General features: G+C 38.8%; 1 protein-coding gene and 1 long non-coding RNA gene across 2 annotated transcripts in view; one reads left to right on the top strand and one right to left on the bottom strand.

Moving 5' to 3' along the window:
• LOC309798861 overlaps positions 1-22,612 on the top strand; it is a 292,612-nt gene that overhangs the window by 165,575 nt on the left and 104,425 nt on the right. The window lies entirely within an intron of this gene.
• Positions 12,839-15,386, bottom strand: LOC309801821 (zinc finger protein ZIC 5-like; the record flags this gene model as incomplete). The annotated part of the gene is given in 6 exon segments (XM_082616832.1): positions 12,839-12,964; positions 12,967-13,284; positions 13,446-13,475; positions 13,479-13,719; positions 13,721-13,739; positions 15,371-15,386. Coding segments are annotated over 6 exon segments (750 nt in total).

Here is a 22,612-nt window from a genome sequence, read left to right as displayed (position 1 = left end):
AAGTTACATATTTTCTGAGCCCAAGTTATTTATAAAGTGTGGGTCATAATGATTATCGTGGAGAGCTGTTGTGAAAATTTAAAAAGATAGTGTATATAAGACCCTTAGTGACTAGTATTTAGTATGTGCTCAATAAATGCTACTTTAATTATTTTATTCCAGCCTACATTAATTGTCCCCCTCTCTGAATGCCCATGGCACATACTGTTCCCTAATATTTCTATAACGATAACCTTGTCTCCTTAACCAGCTTTTAAAGAAAGAATACTTTTTACACCTTCAGGATCTGGCACAATGCAGGAAATAATTTGGGGAAACACCATGAATCCTCCCAACGTCAAGAGCCTGTGAATTGTGTAATAACTTATTTGGTAGAAAAACGCACCAAGGGGCTTCCCTGGTGGCGCAGTGGTTTAGAGTCCGCCTGCCAATGCAGGGGACGTGGGTTCGTGCCCCGGTCTGGGAAGATCCCACATGCCGCGGAGCGGCTGGGCCTGTGAGCCATGGCCGCTGAGCCTGCGCGTCCGGAGCCTGTTTTCCGCAACGGGAGAGGCCACAACAATGAGAGGCCCGTGTACTGCAAAACAAAACAAAAAAACACCAAGGAGTGTGGCCCCTATGATAAAGAAAGGCTGGAGCTGACCAATAAAAACCTCATCAAATCCAATTCTGATTGGGAAAGTATACAGGTAAATTAAGGAGGCCAACATTTCTTATATAAGTTGGCAACAGGTTGTGGTTTCTCTGCATTATCTCAAGTCTTTTGAATCCTAGCCCTTGAACGATTTTGACATAAGTCAACATTAAATGGAAAGATAAAATGAGAAATGAAGTCTTGGTAGGGAATTCCAAAATGGTCCCTGCTGCCACAGTTTCAAATCTCACCTTCATTCACTTTGGAATATTAATACCAATGCTGTGGTTCAGAAAAGTTCCAGTGTATTTTTTCTTGTTCCTTTTTTAAAAGTTTTACTATCTGGATATATTTGCTTCCAATTGTTTCTAATGCATAGGTTAATTTTTTGAATAGTTGTACCTATTTTTCTTTTTAAAATTTCAGCAAATATTTTCCTACTTTATTAAAAACTTGCCGTTAGCATCATAAGCTTTGAACAGTTAGGATGCTTCTAATATTTTGAAGCAAATGCTGCCCCAATGATACATCTTTTTACACGGAGATTTCCATCTCCCCTTTAATGACTATTTAGGCTAGATTTTCGAAAGTGGGATGTCTGGGTCTAACTTCATGAAATAAAACACTTTAAATCTTGATTTACATTTCCAAATGTTCTTAAGGATTGGACTAATGTGTACTCCATCGACAGTGGAAGAGAATGTCTCTTCATCATACCCTTGCCAGTCACTGTTCTTTGAGGCGAGGTGGGGAGTTGAGGCACAGGGACAAAGTGAACTTCACTTATTTGACAGGGAAAAGAAGTTTTTTCTTTTGCAAGATTGCTTTATTATTCTTGCCTTTGGTTATTGGGTTTTATCTTTAAATATGTTTGCCATTTGCATTTCTTCAATTGTAGATTTTCTGTTCAAGTCCTGTTGAAGGCATAGTGGTTTTTGTAACAAAGAAATTTCATTCATTATCTTTAAAAGAGCACAGTTGTTTTCTGTCTAGATCTCAGATTATTATATCCATATTTTATTTTACTTGTTATCTATTTGTTGAAAATTGACTCTTAAATCCATAAGGATTTTTAAGTACCATGCTTATTTTTTAAAAAATAAGGATTTTTTAAAAATTTAAGACATATAGAACTAAAGAAAATTAAAATTGCCCTTAATTTTACTACCCAGTGATAAGCACTGTGTACATCTTATATATTTCCTTTCAGTCTTTATTCTATGTGTGGAAAAAAGTTTTTTAAAACAAAACCATAATCATAAGGATAGTTTTGTGGCATTTATTTTCATTAAGTACACAGAGTATTCTCAATCCATTAAATATCTTTTGAAAACACCATATTTTAAAAAAAATTATTTATTTATTTTTAGCTGCGTTGGGTCCTTGTTACTGCGTTTGGGCTTTTCTCTAGTTGCGGAGAGCGGGGGCTACTCTTTGTTGTGGTGCGCGGGCTTCTCATTGCAGTGGCTTCTCCTGTTGCAGAGCATGGGCTCTAGGTGCGCGGGCTTCAGTAGTTGTGGCTCGCGGACTCTAGAGCGCAGGCTCAGTAGATGTAGCACACAGGCTTAGTTGCTCCGCGGCATGTGGGATCTTCCCAGACCAGGGCTTGAACCAGTGTCCCCTCCATTGGCAGGCAGGCAGATTCTCAACCACTACGCCACCAGGGAAGCCCTCTTTTTTTTTTGTAAGGTAAGTCTTCCTTGATGATACTTTCTTTTTTTAAACAATTTTATTGAATTAGAGTTGATTTACAATGTTGTGTTAACTTCTGTATAAATTCTGTATAGCAAAGTGACTCAGTTATACATATATATATACATATACATATATATGTATATATACATATATATACATTCTTTCTCATATTCTTTTCCATTATGGTTTATCACAAGATATTGAATATAGTTTCCTGTGCTATACAGTAGGACCTTGTTGTTTATCCATCATGTATATACTAACTTGCGTCTGCTAATCCCAAACTCCCAATCCTTTTCTCCCCACCCGCCTTGGCACCCACAGGTCTGTTCTCTATGTCTGTGTGTCTGTTTCTGTTTCATAGGTATGTTCATTTGTGTTGTATTTTAGAATTCACATATAAGTGGTATCATGTGGTATTTGTCTTTCTCTTTCTGACTTACTTTGCTTAGTATGATAATCTCTAGGTCCATCCATGTTGCTGCAAATGACATTATTTCAGTCTTTTTTATTGCTGAGTAATATTCCACTGTATATATATATCACATCTTCTTTATCCATACATCTGTTGATGGACATTTAGGTTGTTTCCATGTCTTGGCTATTGCGTTCATAGCTAGTGCTGCTATGAACATAGGGGTGCATGTATCTTTTCAAATTGTAGTTTTGCCTGGATATATGCCCAGGAGTGGGATTGCTGGATCATATGGCAACTCTATTTTTGTTTTTTTGAGGAACTTCCATACTGTTTTCCATAGTGGCTGTATCAGTTTACATTCCCACTAACAGTAAAGACGGTTCCCTTTTCTCCACACACTCTCGAACATTTGTTATTTGTAGACTTTTTAATGATGGCCGTTCTGATTGGTGTGAGGTGTTACCTCGTTGTAGTGAAAATAATTTTTAATGGTTCCATAAAACGAATGTGCAACTTCACTAACAGATATTTGTATAATTACTAAATATTTGCTATTATGTGTAATATGATGAAAATTTTAGGATAGAGTCTTCAAGGTGGAATTATTGGATCAAAGGGCAGGGACATAAATACTGCAAAATAGCTTTCTATAGAGAGGTAACAAACAATATGCATCCCAACAGAATGTGAAAATGTAATCTAACCTCATTTTGCTAGCTTTGAGCACTATTATAACTTTAAATAAAAATATTTGCTTCTTTAATTGGGTCATTTGTAGAGACGTGGATGGACCTAGAGTCTGTCATACAGAGTGAAATAAGCCAGAAAGAGAAAAACAAATATCGTATATTAACATATACATGTGGAATCTAGAAAAATGGTACAGATGAACCAGTTTGCAGAGCAGAAATAGAGACACAGATAAAGAAAACAAACATATGGACACCAAGGGGAGAAAGCGGGGGTGGTGGGCTGGTGGTGGTGGTGGTGGTATGAACTGGGAGATTGGGATTGACATATATACACTAATATGTATAAAAGAGATAACTAATAACCTGCTGTATAAAAAAATATATACAATAAAATTTAAAAAACTAAAATTTCCTTCTTTGATAGATTTGAGTTATACATCATCATTTTGCTTTGCTGCAAAGTTGAACATTTATTAGAACATTTGTTTATTGATTATTTGCCTCTATTCTTCTGTGGAATACATGCTTGTATTCTTTCCACACTTAAATATTTATTATTTTTTGGAATATATTATTCTTGGATGTTATTGGATATTGTTCTTTGGAAACTAAAAATGTACAAAGAACATAATTATATGTATTCTTAACACCCCCAATTATCTACTATTAATGTTTAATTTTTTTCAATCTTCCTTTTATATTGTCAAGGAAAAGTCATCTACTTATAATTTATATGGTCATTATACATAATTTTATTTTGCTTTTCTTCATAATCGGAGGATTGCTGGAAATTCTCAGCATTTTATTGACAGCATAAATTCTGGGGATGTTGGGGTGGGTTAGAAACCAAGTCATACTAATCCTTCTCTGATCCAGAATCTGTTTCTTTCCTTTTAAAAGTTTTTGAAATTTATTACATTCAATGACCCTTGTCTTTGTTGGGTTGCCCTTGAAGAGTTTTAGATATTTTCAATTTTTTTTCTTGTTTCTGTTGTTCATTTTATTGGCTACTGGGGAAAAGAGATTTAATGTTATAGTTAAATATTAGACAACCCAGAAAGTCCCTTCTCACTCTTATTTTTGTCACCAGGGTAAGGTGAGGATTTGGCATAACTTCTGTGAGCTGGGCCAATTTTCTAATACTACCTGCCAGATAGTATTAGAAATATTTCTAAATGGTATCTGGTTGGTTTGGAATGCTTTCTTTAAGATATAGTTAGTTTTCCTCCTCATCAGAAAATATTTAATGAGTATCCATTCTATTACATTAATTTTTCAATTACTGTACTAATATCCTGTTTTTCTATATATTTTTATTAAATATTCTGATATATGAAAGAAGTTCCTTTTTTTTTTTTCTTTTGCTGTACGCGGGCCTCCCACTTCCGTGGCCTCTCCTGTAGTGGAGTACAGGCTCCGGACGCGCAGGCTCAGCGGCCATGGCTCATGGGCCCAGCCACTCCACGGCATGTGGGATCTGCCTGGACTGGGGCACAAACCCATGTCCCCTGCATCGGCAGGCGGACTCCCAACCACTGTGCCGCCAGGGAAGCCCCAGTTCCTTATTTTATTTGTAAACATTTTATTCTCATCCTTCCCTGTTTGTTTTTCTAGAAAATATTTATCAATAGAATTATTTTCTCATCAAAAATTCTCTTTGAAATTTTCTGATTAAATTCTTTGTAAAACTTTAAAAGCTATTGGTTCTTCCCTGGTGGTGCAGTGGTTAAGAATCCACCTGCCAATGCAGGGGACATGGATTCGAGCCCTGGTCAGGTAAGATCCCACATGCCATGGGGCAACTAAGCCCGTGCGCTACAACTACTGAGGCCACACGCCGCAACTACCAAAGCCTGCGCGCCTAGAGCCCGTGCTCCGCAACAAGAGAAGCCACCGCAGTGAGAAGCCTGCGCACTGCAACAAAGAGTGGCCCCTGCTCACCACAACTAGAGAAAGCCCGCACACAGCAAAGAGGTCCAACGCTGCAAAAATAAATAAAATAAATAAATTTATTCAAAAAACACTTTAAGCTATTTTGGAAGAATTGTTAGCATTTATAAACATGTGCATTATGCATATTGTCTCCAGATCTTTTTCTGGTTCATTAATTCTTCCATCACATGCAATTTGCCATTTAATCCATCAATTGTTTTAAATTTAAATTTTTACATTTCATTCTTAGAAATTTTCTTTTTTTTCAAATCTGCTTAAACAATTTTGATAGTTTCTTGTTATTTGCTCATACTTTCAATGCTGTCTTATTTCTTTAGTGTTAATATGCATTCTTATCTTATATTCTGTACCTAAAAACTCCAATATCTGCAGGCTTTGCCCATCTGACTTTGCTACTTGTTTCTGGTAATTCTTGCTCATGGTGCCTTGTTTCCTCTAGTGGTTTGACTTTTTAAATGTCAGCTGATGTTTCAAGTTCCCCTGGAAACACTTGGAGGACTGGGTGAACACACATTTCTCCAGTAAGGATTTGCTTTTTCTTCTTCCTGGTTCCTGGAACACTACTAACCCAGAATCACTTTAAAAGAAATTCTGGACTTAGGGCTTTTCAGACCAAACAGGTGATATAAATTTAGGCCACAAATCAGTGTGAAGGCCAACTTATGATTACCATAAATACTCAGGGGAGATGGGCAATTTCTGTGGTGTCTCCTTTTTTGGGGCAATCATAGTTTATTCTTTCACTGAAGGTGGAGACATTTAAGATCCTGGCTCTGTGGGCACATTTCTCTTCTGACTTCTCTCTTTGTACACGCCCTAGGCTTTAAAATCCCACGTTCTGCGGTGCCCTTAAAATATAAGGTTTGAGACAAGTACCCCCATCTAACTCAAGATGGTAGACCACCCATATAGGACATGCTAAGAGAGTATAATATTGGTTTTGCAGGATGGCAAACACTTAGCCTCAGCCTGTATGAGAAGTGGAGGTTGAAGATTTGGGGGGAGGGATTTTTTTGGAATGAGTCATTGGTATACCCTTATGGGGGAGGGAAGTGTCCTTGACCTCAAGTCAAGAGGGAAGGGGTGATGAGAACAACCAGGAGAGTTGGACCCAAGTTCCCTGTGGTTTAGGAGCCCCAGGGCCTACTGTCTTCTTTGTGTTCTTTGAGTCCATTCTGCCTCCTAAATATGGTTGTTCTGATAGTTGTCACCTGTCCCCATTGAGATGATGGCCACTTTGCACAGGCTGATGTGTGACAATTGCTCTGAGGCCTTAATAATGCTAACTACTAGAAAGGAATACAAACATTTAACTTTCTTTAAAAATATAATTGGTAAGCCACAAAATACTTTTTTGATAAACTTGTAAGAGTTCAGTGTCCACATAAATCTGTGGATTCTTATCAACTTGATACAAGAAGTAGCAAATACAGACAAAATATGTTCCCTCCACTCTGGAAATTAATTCTTTGGAATTAGAGAGATTTAGCCTCTTGATGAGCCCATAAAATATTTTCACTGTTAGGAAAAATGCATTGAATCTCATTGAAAGGGGAATATATAACATTGCATCTGGGAAGAAATTTAGATGGGCTAAAGCTTGCATGGAGGTAGAAATGACAATTTTTTGACTAACAAATTGTCAGCACGGGGCACATTCTTTCAATTTTCAGCAATTTGAAATCTCAGCATTAATCAGCTTTTGTTGAATGCCACCCACTGTTCATACAGCAGTGAGGAAGGCATTAATGAAAAATTGAAGAACAAGCACTAGATCAGAGATCATGCTGGCTGCCGTGTCTATTTTGTGTGAAGACGTTTTTTGTTATTCTGGAATTGGTCAAAACATGCTTTGTCCTCATCAAATGACTTCTGTGAGTGCTTTCTTTCAGAACAATAAACAGTGCTAATAAGTTGGCCAGCCTCCCACCAACTAGACCTTTGATATATGTTGTGTGAGCACATTAATAAGAAATCAGAATCACAGAAACATAGGGACTGTTCCGCACTCATAATTGTCTTTTTCTGTGATGCAAAATAAATAAAACTATCATATTGCTCCCAGGAAGCCTAAACCATTTATAAAAGCATGACTTTGTTTTTATAAATTGGTTTAATTTATCCATTTTAAAATTGCTTATTAGTTTCCTACAACGTGCAAGGCACTGCAGGGACTAAGTAGATGCACAAAAATAGCCCTGCTGTAAAAGAACACACAGCATCTACATACACTCCATCATTTGGTCCACAAGTTTTTACTTCCTCTATATTCTTGGTCTGTATTCTTCCTCTACATTTTTGGTCTATTGAATAAATGTACCAGTGTTCTTCATATGTGAATGTGACACTGCTCACTCCTCTGTCTGTAAGCCATTGCTTTGTGCTTTTTTCTAGTATTAAGGCTAGGGGCTGCCAGTTCATCACTTCTGGTGTTCTTGGTCTCCCTTGGTAGCAAATTATATCACATTTTCAGAAAGACTTCTCAAGGCTAAGTAGCATATAGACTGTCACCTAGAGGGAGAACAAAATAAATCGATTGATACAGGACTGGATATTGTGACCTGGGCAACTTTGTTATTGGCTATAACTATGAGTAGTTCCATGGAGCAAACAAGAATGTGAAATGGAAGTTCAATTATTTGTGGTTCAAAGAAAGGAGAGCCAACCTGTGGACTGTTCTCAGTAGAGTGGTTTAGTAATTTGTGATGAAAACCTCAGAAAGTCTTAAGTTGGGTTTAGTGACTGCTTCAGAGGGTCTGTGAACTTCCTGAAATTATGAATAACATTTAAAAAAATTTTTACTGAAGTATAGTTGATCTACAATGTTGTGTTAATTTCTGCTGTACAGCAAAATGACTCAATTATAGATATATATATTCTTTTTCCTGAATAACATTTTATATTTAAGAAGCTGTGTGTTTTCTTGAGTAGATAATCTATAGCTTTCACTGGATTCTTTGAGACAGTCATGAATTCCTAAAAAAGTTATGAACTATTGACCTAAGTCAGGAGTTGGTGAATTTTTTCTGAAAAACATGAGATAGTATATATTTCAGGCTTTGAAGAACATAGAGTCTCTGTAAACAAATGAGTGTGGCTGTGTTCCAATGCAACTTTATTTACAAAAACAAGATGGTTCAGGGGCCGTAGTTCTCCCACTTCTGGTTTAGGCTATGATTTGGTAAGATGGAACTTTCAAAATACTGTGCTGAAGTACATCCAAGTTTTCCCTTTTATATAAATCATATTTAATGTGTGAATTTTATTTATTTAATTTTCTTTTTTCTTTCTTATTGAAGTATAATTTACGTGGAGTAAAATGAACAAGTCTTAAGTGTACAACTCAGTGAATGTTTGCATATGTATATACCCATGTAACCACCACCCACATCAAGATATAGAGTATTTCCATCACTCCAGACAGGGCCTTCATGTTCCTCTTTAGTTATAATCTTCTCCCTCCCCTGGAAGTAACCACTCTTCTCTCTTCTATCATCAAAGCTTAGTTTTACCTTTTCTTGAACTTCATTTAAATGAGATTGTAGTTCTACCTTTTAAAAAATTGTGTGTATTTGAAAAACTCCTTGCATATAGACTGATATTTGTAACTTACAGACAATTTAAAAGATAATTGTAAAGTACGGAGACTAATTGGAAATCACTCATATATCTATCACCTATCTTAAGAAATGGAATATCATCTATTGCGTAAAAACCCTCTGTGTATGTCACCCTGACTCTGTAATAGAGACCATCAATGGCCTGACCTTTGTGAGAACCATCACACTGTTTTTATTTATAGTTTTACCACATATATATGCATCCTTTAAAAATAGCTTAATTTTGCCAGTTAAAATTTTTTTATAACTGGAACCATTCTATTTATATCATTTTGTGATTTGTTTCTTTTGTTTAATATTGTTTGTGAGATGCACTATTGTTAAAGCATATGGTTATGGTGCATTCATTTTAGTTAATATATAGTATTCCATTGCATTGATACATCGCACTTTTTGTATTTATCAGGTCTATTATTGATGGACATTTAGGTTGTCCAATTTGGCTTATTGCAAATAATGTTTCTATGAACAGATAGAGAAAACTTGGAAGTGAATGTTATTTGAGGAGGAAAATTTGGAATGTGTTCTTGGCTATACTCAGTTTGAAGTGCTTTGGGATATATCAGTGGAGATGTTGAGTAGGTATAAGGATATAGGACTCTGGAGCTCAGACCAGGATCTGCCTGGAGATGTACGTTGGAGAAGCTATGGCCATGGTTGACATCCAGAGAGATATTATGGTGTAAGGGAGAAGAGGATCTCACCTTTAGCCTTGAGAAGCTCCAATAGTCAATGATCAGATAGAAGAAGCTGAGTCTGCAAAAGCGAGTGAGAAGGAATAGCCAAAGAGATATGAGGAAAACCAGAAGAATATGGGGGTTTTTTTTGTTTTGTTTTGTTTTTTATTTTTTATTTTTTTTTATTTTATTTTTTTTTTTTTCTTTTTGCGGTATGCGGGCCTCTCACTGCTGTGGCCTCCCCCGTTGCGGAGCACAGGCTCCGGACGCGCAGGCTCCGGACGCGCAGGCTCAGCGGCCATGGCTCACGGGCCCAGCCGCTCCGCGGCATATGGGATCCTCCCAGACCGGGGCACGAACCCGTATCCCCTGCATCGGCAGGCGGACTCTCAACCACTGCGCCACCAGGGAGGCCCTGTTTTGTTTTTTAGAAATGAAAAGAATAAAACATTTTAAGAAATAGGCAGTGGTTAACAGTCCTGTGCTGCTTAAAGTATATAAAATCCATGTTTGTTGGATTTAGCTACTAGCAATTATTAGTGACCTTCATGAGAATTATTTTGGGGGAGTGACAGAGTGAAAAACCACATTGGCATGAAATGATGAATGAATGGGGAATAAGAAAATGGAGATAGAAAATAGCAATTTTATCTACAAGGGCAGGAAAGAAAGATAAAGTGATGACTGGATAGGAACGTGAGGTCAAAGGAACCTTTTGGTTTTTCATTGATGAAACTTGAACGTGTTCAAATTCTGGTGAGGAGGATCCATTTCAAACAGAATGATTGGATATATAAGATGGAAAAAGTATAGATGACAGCATATAGTTCTGGAAAAGGCTGGAGTTAATGGGATCCAAAGATTAGGAATTAGCTTTTTTTTTTTTTTTTTTGGAGGTACACATTTTAAGTTTTTATTTTAGGTGTATCAGGAACCGATAAATCTGTGGCAGAGTTAACCAATGCATGGATAATACATAAAATACATATTCCTTTGTTTCATAATAAATAAACCTGTAGCATAATAAAGAATAGTGCAAACTACCATTGAAAAAGTTGTATAAATAAAACAAATTATAAATCAGGAATATTTTGTTCGAATAAGTTTACGATACATAAATTATCCCCCCGAAGTTCATACCTCATTTTATTTTGTCTATTTGAAAGAGCTTTGAAAGTGAATAATATGAAAATCAAACTTTAAAAATGTAGAATTATTTTATATTCAAGTTTTATGGTCTTTTTCTTTATAAAGGAGGGTCTGCATGTTTCATATTCACCGTAACAATCTGAAAACAACATTGAAAGGCTTTCAAAGTGACAGCACCATGCACTGTACTAGTAATAGAATATATCTATAAACTATATATAATCTCATCAACACAATGCAAAAGAGACATGCAGGAAGAGTCCTGGTTTTCACATTACGTTGTTCATTCAAGTAAGCTTAAAAATATATTTTCCCATTTTCTTTCCTTTTTTTAAAATAAATCGTAGATCATAAATGACAATCTTTCACCAAAATGTATAATATAATTCTTTGGTGTGCTTTGAACTCTTCCAGGAAAAAAAAAGGATGATGTCCTAAAATAAATTAATTCAACTGTACAAATAGTGTCCACATACAAGTTATTAACGACAAGAGTACATCAACCACTCACAGCACACAAAACAAATTTCTACAAACCCTGGGAAGGGGGTGTCTTCAGGGTCTCTGAGGATAAATTAGTGCTCTTTAGTATATCTGTATGATGTTTATGATGGACTACGTTTTGCACACAGAGATGTGTTGTACCAACCGAAAATAAATTGACTAAGAGTTACTGTCCTAGGTCCTTGACCTTTTTTGTCCTAGCTTGACAGCTCTGGCAAAGGTCACACATTCATCAGTGTTTGGTGGTAACTATAAACCTTTTAAAAATTTTAATATGTATAGCAACTCCCTCCCCTCTTAATGTAAATCCTACATTGTCATTTGCAAGTGGGACAGAGTTGCGTGTGCTCAGGTGGAAGAAAATGCATTAAAATGCAATTTCCGGCCCTGAAAAATAAAGATTTTTTAAAAGGCCGATACAACAGTATAAAAGAGGGATTGCCCTGTTTGTAAAACAACAGCCTTCCCCCCAAAATAGGCATGTTGCCAACATCACACCTCCTTACACTTGCCTGTTAATTTTGGCATCCCAAAGAACTTATGATCTAAAACATAATCTCTTTATTACACAAGAAGTTTGGACAGAGTTAAGAGGCAGGCTCTGAGATTCCAGATTAAAAAAAAAAAAGAGGAAAAAGAAAGCACTTGAATTTCTTCTATTTTATAAAATATCACAGTTTCACAGTTGTCTACCACAGCAGCTTTTTCTTCTCTCCACTGTTGCTGGAACAATCACGGTGGCACAATATATGGAGATGTACTAGGTTGCTGCATCTTTTTTAAAAAAAAAAAACCATACAAGCAGGGTACTGAAGAAATAATCCTGTATAAAAATACTGTGTTAAGGTGAGATCAGTAATAAAAGAGTGGGAATTAAAAATTACAAGTATTAGAACTTAAAGGGTTTTTACAAATATTTTTGGACACAGGTACAGTCCAAGATCTGTTGGCAATGCAGCAAGTGTGTGGTTTACAATCAAGAGGCCTTTGCAGAATTAGGGCCCAAGCAGGAGGCAGAGAGGCTCCAGAGAAGCCCATGATGGTGTCAAAGGCATTCGTGAGGCACTCCAGGAAATGCAAAGGGCCTTCCTTGGTTCTGTGTTGAGTTCTGACTGAACGCTCTTTCTCTCACCCTTGTAAAAACTATATATATATGGCATTGGCAGTGTGTGTCTCGATTCACTCATCTCTCCGTTCATTTTCCATGTGGTACAACCTGCTCTCAGTCCTGTGCCCCTGCAACACACAAGTCCAGCTTGGTTGGGTTTTTTTGTTTGTTTGTTTTCTAAGGGGGGGAAAAAAACCCCAAATATCTTAATTAAATTAATTAAATGTACAAACACCATAGGGTTTCATAGTGAATAAATAGGGCTAATTATACCCGGTGGCAAGTCTGAGTCACGAGTTTGTCTCAGCCCCGGCGTTGTCTCAGGTCAGGATACGGTCCAAGGGCTGCCACTTATTATTGTACTTATTATTATTATTACTAATAAAATCTAATGTATGGTCCGCACGCCTTCAGAGTTCCGGTACATCTCCTCATCGTCAGACTCGGAAGTGGTTCCACTGCTGGAAGGGGTGTGGAGGTGACTGGGGACCCCACTGGGCTGGCAAACGTACCACACTCATTGAGGTTGGTCACCTGAGGGGACAGGGTGCTCGAGCGACTCCTGGTTGGGTCCAGCACAGGGGACAAGGGGGCACCCACTGGAGTCCCCACCGATGAGTAGCCCAGGGCTCCTGGAGAGGGTGGTGGGGACTTGCGGTGAATCTTCATGTGCTTCCTCAGCGAGCTCAGGTGGGTGTAGGATTTGTCACAGCCTCGGATCTTGCAGTAGTAGGGCTTGTCGCTGGTGTGGACGTGGGAATGTTTCTTTCGGTCACTGCTGTTGGCAAACTTCCTGTCACAGCCATCAAATTCACATTTGAAAGGCTTTTCCCCGTCCTGGGCGCCTTCCTGCTCCGGCGGCGGCTGCTTCTGCTCCGGGGCGGCGGCGGCGGCGGCTGGAGCGCGTTGCCGGTCCCGGCGGAGGGGCTGCGGGAGCGCTGGAGACTCCACCGTGTGGGAACCCAGCGCGGGGCCTGTGTGTGCTATCGAATTACTGTATGAGTGCGCTTGTGGATCTTGAGGTTCTAGGAGCGCGCGAAGACCCTGCCGCAGCCCGGGAAGGGGCAGGGAAAGGGCTTCTCGCCGGTGTGCACGCGGATGTGGTTGATGAGCTTGTATTTGGCCTTGAAGGGCTTGCCCTCGCGTGGACAGTCCTCCCAGAAGCAGACGTGGCTGCTTTGCTCGGGGCCGCCCACGTGCTCCACCGTGACGTGGTTCACCAGCTCGTGCATGGTGCCGAAAGTTTTGGAGCAGGGCTTGGCGCCGCCGGGGCGGCGGCCAGGAATTAGCTTTTGAAAGGAAGAGAAATGGTCAACTAATGTAGGAGGAGTGGAGAAAGTTGAAAAAATATGTGGAAGGATATGGTAGTGGCGTGTTGAGCATGAGGTAGGAGGCAAGGTCATTGGCTATCAGGAAAAGGGAAGTTGGAGCTATAAGGACATGTCTAGAGATGAGTGACATAGGTTTGAAAGGCATTTCAGAGAATGTAGTGTTTTGGCCAGACAAATGTAACAGGTTGCTGATCATTTGTTTAAAATGTAAATATATTGTGTACCTTGCTCCAGTGCAAGGCCAGAGAACATGGATAGCAATTTATGTGGATTCTGACTATGACAGACAAGTGAGACAGGACTTTGGGATACTGGCTAGATTATCGGTGAAATGGTAGGTCATGGGATTTAAGCAATAAGAGAATAAAGTGAGTCTTTTGTATATATGTAGATACTTGCATGATATACTGTAGTCAACACTGATTCCCCAAAAGGTCTTGCTGCTGTCAGGTGTTATCACTACATTCATCATAACTGTGCTAAACACATTTCACATGTAAATAAACATGGGACATCTGGGCTTGGGGAAAAAAGGATAAAATGAAGAAATTAGAAGGCTGATATTAGGAGTGAAAGCAAAGAAGACAGATATTTGGAGGTCCTGATGACGTGGAAGAAGGTCTCAATGGGAGTAGGTAGAAAAGTAGTTATAAGCTGGAAAGAAAAGGTCCAAGGCCATACTAACGGAGTGGGTGGCTGATGGGGTGCAGAGGACAAGGGTCTAAGTTATGGGGTCAGAACCCAAGGTTAAGGTGTTAGATGGGTCATCAACTTGGCTACTGAAGTCCCCCAAGTATTGGCAGGACTTAGGGTGAAGAGGAAGACTGTGATTGTGTACTAAAGTCCTTCATGAAGGGTGGTGATTGATGTGTAACTGCAAGGGTGGTAACTGACAGCTAAGAGGAAGGGGAGAAGCTGTCATGCATGATGTGAGAAGAGGTGATAATTTTTGGCAAGTGATGATGGGGAGCACAGAGGACAAAAACTCCCTGTCCTGATTTTGAGCTACATGACAGTGAGAGAATGAACAGTCTCCACTTGTGAGGGGTGTGGGAAAGTATTTGCAGCAGGGGTCTCCCTTAAGGCAAGGTAGAGGGATTGAGCAAAGAAACAGATAAATTCATAGACGATTTGGTGTATGGAGCAGGTTTTCCATAGAGCTCAGTTCAAGGGTTTAGATGGGGTAGGGTAGGGATGAGCTGGGTCAAGGGTCCAGAAGCACCAAGCAGAAGGGAGGAGAGAATGGATGGCCAGAGGTGCGTTCTTTGGGTATTCCTGGTGAAAATGCAAGCTGGGCTTTCAGTTAATCCCTTTGAAAAGAGGGGGCAGTGGACTTCTAAGACTTCTCTTAGAAGATGTTGGGCTGAGCAGCTGCAGTTTCTGCAGTCACTTGGCCTTGCGTGGTGTTCTTCTAGGCTGCAACCCTGCAGCCAGGGCATTCAACGTTATAACCAAAATTCCTGGCTATGATTGGTTTCAGCTTTTGTATCCTACCACCATACTTGCTTGTCATAGTTGGCTGGGTTCTATAATAATGCAGTCATACACTTCCATAATGTTTAAAGCTTTTAGAACAATTCCCAAGGTACTTTCAGTCAAGTACATGATCCCGTATAATGCCATGCATTTTATTTTTATAAAAACAAAGCTTTGCTCTTATGGTTTGTTCACAATTAAGGCTGAGAAAAGAGAATTTTATTTTGGGTTTATAATTTCTGTTAGGCTAATTGGTTTGTCAAGTGGAAACAAAAAACACATTGAGGGGGGTTAAGATTTGAAAAATAAGCTTGGGGAGTGAGAGGCAAGGTGTTCCCCTTGTCAGTTGTCAGTGACTGAATGGGTGAAGTTGAAACTAATTTAAAGCAAGTGGGTCTTCATGCTGTTCTCTAGACTTGATGGCTTCCCTCCATTCTTTATTTTTTCACTTTTAACATAGTGTTCCTCAGTGCAGGAGTCTGTATTCTCTCATTTAGCTTTGTGACTCTTTGAGATTGGGTGGAAGTGGCAGATATTGTGAACAGTTAGCTGGTAGTGTGAAGCTCAGTTTTGGCCTTGGAAGTATCAAAAAGAGGTAGAAAGGGCATGAAGTGTTGAAACTTAGCATCTTACAGATGCTCAAACTTGAGTAAGCTGCACAACAGCTCCTGAATCCCATTTTCCTCCCTGTTAGCAATGAAAGTAACGATACCCATTTACCTGGAATAAAATAGACATTGAATAAATGTGAGGCTTTCATTTCTTCCTCTTAGCTGAACTGTTGTTTACACTTGGCCCTCAAGTGAAGTTTGAAAGTGTAGGAAGGCTGTAAAGAGGTCTTTTTCCCAAGGCAAACTAGCCTTGGTAGTGGGCAAGTCTTAAATAATGTGACTTATTTTATTTTACATGTTCTGGATATCCTGATACTAGTTTGGGCAGTTAAATGTTTTTAGAGAGCTGACATTGTATATCACTGTAACTGTATTAAAGTATACAAAACTATATTAAAGTATACTAAATTAAATGAGGGGTTTGACAGTTGATGCTGTCTACCAAGAACCAAATCATTGGGAAATGCAGAATTGTTTAGTCAGATGAAGCAAAGAATTTTGGGGGATTTGTCATTGAGATTTTCTTTTTATGGGAAGAAAAAGGAAATAATTCTTTGCAGTTTGAATGGTCTGATACCACCAGGTATATTTGTGTAGATGCATTCTCGCTCCTTTCCTTGAGCAGACACACTGATTACCAAGTGCTCTGACATTGCATACAGCATTTTGACTAAAGGGTCTGTTATATTGTTCATCTCCTTCTATCTCATAGACTAACTCAGTGTTTCTTACCATCTCTTTAAGAGATTTTACAGATATCATGAAAAGAAGACTTTCAGAGAATTGCTTCTTTTTAAATTTCCTCTGTTGATTGTTTTATAATTATGGAGTTATGGTTCACAGTTGTTTTTTTTTAATGGATTCTTATTTCTTTAAACAGGAACAATGAATTTGGAGGAAGAGTTTTCTCAAGCAAAAAGTTGGTCACTTTATGGAAACTGTATGGAAATATTCATGTAAATCTAATACCTAGAATGTGCCTAAAGAAAAATCCATTGATACCATTAAGATCAATGTATTTTCCTTTTCCTTCTGTTGATAAGTCTTACAGGAATTTTCACACCAAGATTTCTGAGTGCTGTATTTGGAGGATTCTTTCATCAACTTGGCACAGATTAAAATGTCATCTTGACCTTGTTTCTGAAGGATGTTTTAACCTCACTAATTAAGCAATCCCCATCAGTATTCAGTGAAGCTCTCTTGAGAGTGAAGGGCCTTTGATAGGTAAATTCCCTAATTGGATAGGACCTCTTATCATGAAACAGTCATAACATGTTGATTATAGTTTTACCATTAGGAATTCCATTGCTTAACACAAATGGATTATAACAAGAATTTGATTAAACTAAGTCAATTTTAGCCTGGAGATATTTGGAACCATTGAAAAAAGTTCAAGTAACCTTAGTAATCCAGGCGTCTGTGGAAAGAGGATGAGCTTTTGATTCATGATAGCAAAATACTGTACAATAGAGTTTGGGTTTGAATATAATAGCAGTCCTCCAATGATTGCTAATACTTCTTTTCCCTGTCTCTTAAATTACATTAAATGTTTTTATTATGAAAATATTCATGAATACACAAAAGAATAACTGTATAATGAATTCCCATGTACCTCACTGAGCTTCAGTAATTACCAGTTTTTTTTTTCTATCTTCTGTTATCAATCTCCTCCCTCTTTTTTGTTTGCTGGGATAATTTAAAGCAGATCACGCATGTATTATTTCACCCATAAACACTTTAGTATTCACTTCTGTCAATCTATTTTTATGCTGTTAAAATAACTATAAATGCTAAAAATTACATAGTGCTTTATAGTTCCAGCCTGCCTTATTTCATTAGGTTATCACAAAAATTTGATCAATATTATCATCACTGTCGAGCAGATCAAAAAAAACCAGAGGTTTTGAGTGGTTAAATGACATTCTCAGGGGCAGTGGGTTTCAAACCTGGTTCTCATAAATATTTCAGTCTGTCTTACACTCTGGTGCAGATGTGACCATACCAAGTAAAAGCTATTCCTTGGGTATTTGACTTCAGCTGCTCTGGGTAGAGGCTCCCTTCTTTTGGTCTTGTGATACCTGTGGACCAACTAAAGAGTGTGAGCATAGCCAGAGTGAAGTGGCCTTTGGAGATGTGTATTAAACATGTCTTTTTATTCTGATGTTTTGACATCTGGGGCTTTGCTGACCCTGGAGAGACTGCCTTTCCCAGGGCTCCAATTCCTAGACATAGTAAAGGACTCACTTGCAAGTGCACCTTTCATAAGCAAACCAACCCGTCCAATGCCCACGTTCCCCAACCACCTCCTTTACCTAGCTCTTACACTCCAGGCCACTATCTGCCAGTCATAATCTCCCCCGGGCCAGGTACCTGACAACTAGGGGCAGCCCCTATGCCCTAGAATCCACCCAAATGTTTCAATCCAGCCAATCCTACACCTGCTTGCTCTGTCTCACCATTCCTTCCAATGAAGACCACAACAAAGGCTCTTGCCCACATTTTTCCCTCATTCCTTTGCCTCCTGACACTGGTACTTCCCCATGTGGCCCAGTGTGGTGTGGCATGCTACTTCCTCTTGGGAACTGTGAGTATAACAAACTCTCTTTTCAATGGCAGTCATCTCCTGATCTGCTGGCCTGGCCATACCTGGATAATAATAAAACCTGCACTTTAAAACAAAATGGTTAAGGCTGAGTAAAATCTCTGGGGCTTAATATCAAGGCTTGTTGCTGGAAGATCTGACAAGCTTAGTTGGAAGCAGGTGACAGTCCTGGGTCAGGTAATTGGGTTGGAGATCAAACTCTAAAAGCAATAGGGGACAGGCAATGAGGTCAACAACATGTGAAAGGCATCATAATTGAATGGCAATAGACAATCATTCAGTTACCTTGCTGGCTTCCCAAGGTGGGCTCAATTCCAGGGGGAATTATATTTTTTCTTAGGTATCAATATCATCTCAAATACATTCCCCTAGGACTATAGGAAGGCAGTGTTCCCTCACACCCTGTTGTTGATGCCTCCCCAATATTTCTTCCCTTAGGCCACCATTTCTGCTGGCCCTGTGTATCCCATCCAGTCTTGCACTGGTCTACAGTGAAGGGCTATATCTGAGGCTCTCAGTACCTGACTCTACCTCAAGTGTTTCCTCTTCTCTGAGACTCTAGTTTTCAAGCTAACTCTTACATTTCCAGCTCAGTTTCCATCTCAGGTAGAATTTTATTTTATTTATTTATTTTTTTGTGGTACGCAGGCCTCTCACTGTTGTGGCCTCTCCCGTTGCGGAGCACAGGCTCCGGATGCGCAGGCTCAGCGGCCATGGCTCATGGGCCCAGCCGTTCCACGGCATGTGGGATCTTCCCGGACTGGGGCACGAACCCGTGTCGCCTGCATCAGCAGGCGGACTCTCAACCACTGCGCCACCAGGGAAGCCCTCAGGTAGAATTTTAGATCAGACACCAGAGACCCTTCTAAATCCAACATCCTCATTTTACATATGAGGAAACTGAGCTTCAGAGAGGTAAAGGACTTGTCCTAAGAACATAGGCTGCAAAAAGGTGAAGGCCTTTTGATACTAAGATACACATTATTTTACTATTCTGTTAATTTTTGGTAAAATCTGACTTGTATTTAATATAGATCATATCTCACAATAACAAGTTCTAGTGGACTATGAGTTACTTGTCTGTAGCACAGTCAATATAATATTTATTTAAATAACTGGGAACTTAATTATTTCCTTATGAAAAAGTTCTTATAATAGTTTATGTCATATTTCATTATAATACCTGCACTGTATAGTATGTTAGGTTTTTTTAATACAGCAGTTTCTTATTATCTATTTTATACATATCAGTGTATATATGTCAGTCCCAATCTCCCAATTCATCCCACTCCCCCAATATGTTAGGTTTTGTCTTTTTTTTTTTAAGATTTTTTTTTGATGTGGACCACTTTTAAAGTCCTTATTGAATTTGTTACAATATTGGTCCTATTTTATGTTTTCGTTTTTTGGCCACGAGGCATGTAGGATCTTAGCTCCCCGACCAGGGATTGAGCCTGCACCCGCTGCATTGAAAGGTGAAGCCTTCACCACTGGACCGCCAGGGAAGTCCCAGGTTTTGTCTTTCTGACTTTTGCTTACATACACACAAATATAGTCATAAACAGCCACAAACGCACAACATACACACACCCCACACCTGAATACTCACTTTCCTATTGCCTTATAAAAAACCAAAACTCCTTAACTCAAATTAACCTATATAGATGGATGGGGCAATAAATAGTTCACGTGTTAAAACACTTCACAATAACTGATTCATTTTAATATGAATTGATTTTGAAATAATGTCCTAAAAGTATGCTGTCAATTTAAAGAGGTATTTTATTATTTTGTACTGGTTCTGGGAAATACATGATTAAAGCGTCATTATTCAGTAATGAATTCACTTATCCAAGATATAATCATGGACTCAGGGCTCATATACCTGTGCTAACTACTAAAGTGACCTGGGCGTGATTAGGAAGATTCCTGAGGTCAGTGATTCACAAACTAAAGGCATGAGAATCAACTGGGGGGGGGGGCTTGTTAAACCACAGATGGCTGGGCTCCACGCTCAGAGGATCTGGGGTGGGCCCCAGGTATTTGTATTTCTAACAAGTTACTGCTGGTTCAGGAACCACATTTGGAAAGATGCTGCCTTAGGTAATCATTCAACTGAAAGTCATGCAAGAAGAGGGGCTGGTGTGAGTTTGCTGATTCCGTCAGAACCAACTCATGGACTTGCAGTCTTATACCAGGTAGACAGAGTTATTATTACTTACTATCTTCCCTGTGCCCTTATTGTGACCTGAAAGGAGGACGCTCCTAAAACCCATGCAAGTAGTAACTCAAGTCACATAAATATGTGTGAAAAATACACCAACAGTACCTGATGCTGGAACAGACACTAATACCTGCAATCCTTAATGCTTTAAAAAAATCAGGTTTTTCATGTCCTGTAAGTTGAGGGTGAGGGGTGGTTCCATATTCTTGTGTACTATCAATTTGTAAGAAATGTGAAAAATTTTTGATAAATCTCCACTGCCATGGATCATGGCTATCCTGTAATTTAGGTATCACTAGCACATACTAAGGTAGTGCTGCTTCTACTGTAAGCTGCCTTTGACCATATATGCTGTTGCTGATTTTAATGTATCGATATTGTTGATCCTTATTATTCATGGATTCCATATTTAAGAACTTGCCTACTTGATGAAATTTATTTATAACCCCAAAATCAATACTCATGTTGCTTTCCTGGCCATTTGTGGACACGTGCAGAGCAAGGACAAATTTGAGTAGCCCAAGGTGTATGTTCTCAGCTGAGATCCAACAGGGCGAGGCTTTGCCTTCTTGTTTCAGCTCTCATACTGTAAAGAAGTGTCCTTTTCTTGGTCCATTTAGTGCCATGTTTTTCACATTTTTTGTGCTCTTTATTAGTGATCTTGCTGTTTAAAATGGCCCCCAAACATAGTACTGAAGTGCTGGGTAGTATTCCTGAGGGCAAGAAGGCTGTGATGTGCCTTATAGAGAAAATATGTGTCAAATTAACTTTGTTCAGGCATGAGTTATATTGCTGTGGTCCATGAGTCCAGTGTTAACGAACCAATAATATATATTAAATAAGGTGTCTTTAAACAAAAGCACACAAAAAACAAGGTTATATTTTGATCATTCGACAAAAATGTTATGTTCAGACGCTTGCAGAAACCTAACCCTGGTACCTCCCCTAGGAGCAGTGGTTGAGTATTTGCTAATCAGTGTTTGCAGCAGCTTCGTATAACATAGGAGGATCAATGGGCTTGGATTTACTGAGGATACCATGCTTAGTGAATTTTGTTCATCTGTTGATTAAATTTAACAATTCATTTCATGTTATCAGCACCATATATTCACTTCTCATTAAACATTAAAATGCAGACTTTCCACCATGAAATAATGCTCTGAAGTGTACATTTTAGGAGGGAAAGAATCCCAGAATACCTGTGTGATAGAAAGGGTTTGGACATTGGATTCTTTCTTCTACTCAAAAGAAGAAATATTTGAAACTGTTTCCCTGAGGAAACATCGCTATTTAGTTAAGGAATAGGTAATAGATCTAAAAGTCGGCCCATTAACTGGATCTTTTGCCACTTTTCTAACTGAGCTAAAATTTACAATAATTCAATAAAACTATTGAACAAATGAGAGATAATGATAATAGTTATTATTTACTGAGCCCCTTCCATGTTCTAGAAACCATACAAGGCACTTGTTACACACATTATTTCATCAGCTTCCCATCTTCCCAATACTACTTGTGAGAAGTAGCATTGTCCCCAGTTTACAGATAGAGTCATTGAGGCTCTGGAAGTTGAAAGAGAAATGATACAGGTCACAAAGCTAGTAAGCCTGGACCCAAACTTGCTGTTTTCCCCCCACTGCATCCCCCTTGGCTTCCATCTATGTGGAAGGAGAAGGGAGTCTGACTTCTCCCTCAGACATGATTAGCCAAAAGGTGATATGACAGTGGGACAGACTGATTTTCACAGGCTGAATGTTGATTGCAATTCTGTGAATTTGGAGTGGACAGTACTTCTGGCTGAGAACAGACTGTTACCATGCTTTTTGATACTGGTTGATTGGAAGCCAGTGAAAGGATATTCTGACATAAGCAGTTGAATTAAACATTTTATGTTCTCAGTTTTCTCTTTTACCAGGTT

The sequence above is a fragment of the Mesoplodon mirus genome (genome assembly GCF_964341445.2).
Source record: "Mesoplodon mirus genome assembly, chromosome: 1".
NCBI lineage: Eukaryota > Metazoa > Chordata > Mammalia > Artiodactyla > Ziphiidae > Mesoplodon > Mesoplodon mirus.
The sequence above is the reverse complement of the archived record's forward strand: the minus strand, read 5'-3'. Positions and strand labels throughout refer to the sequence as shown.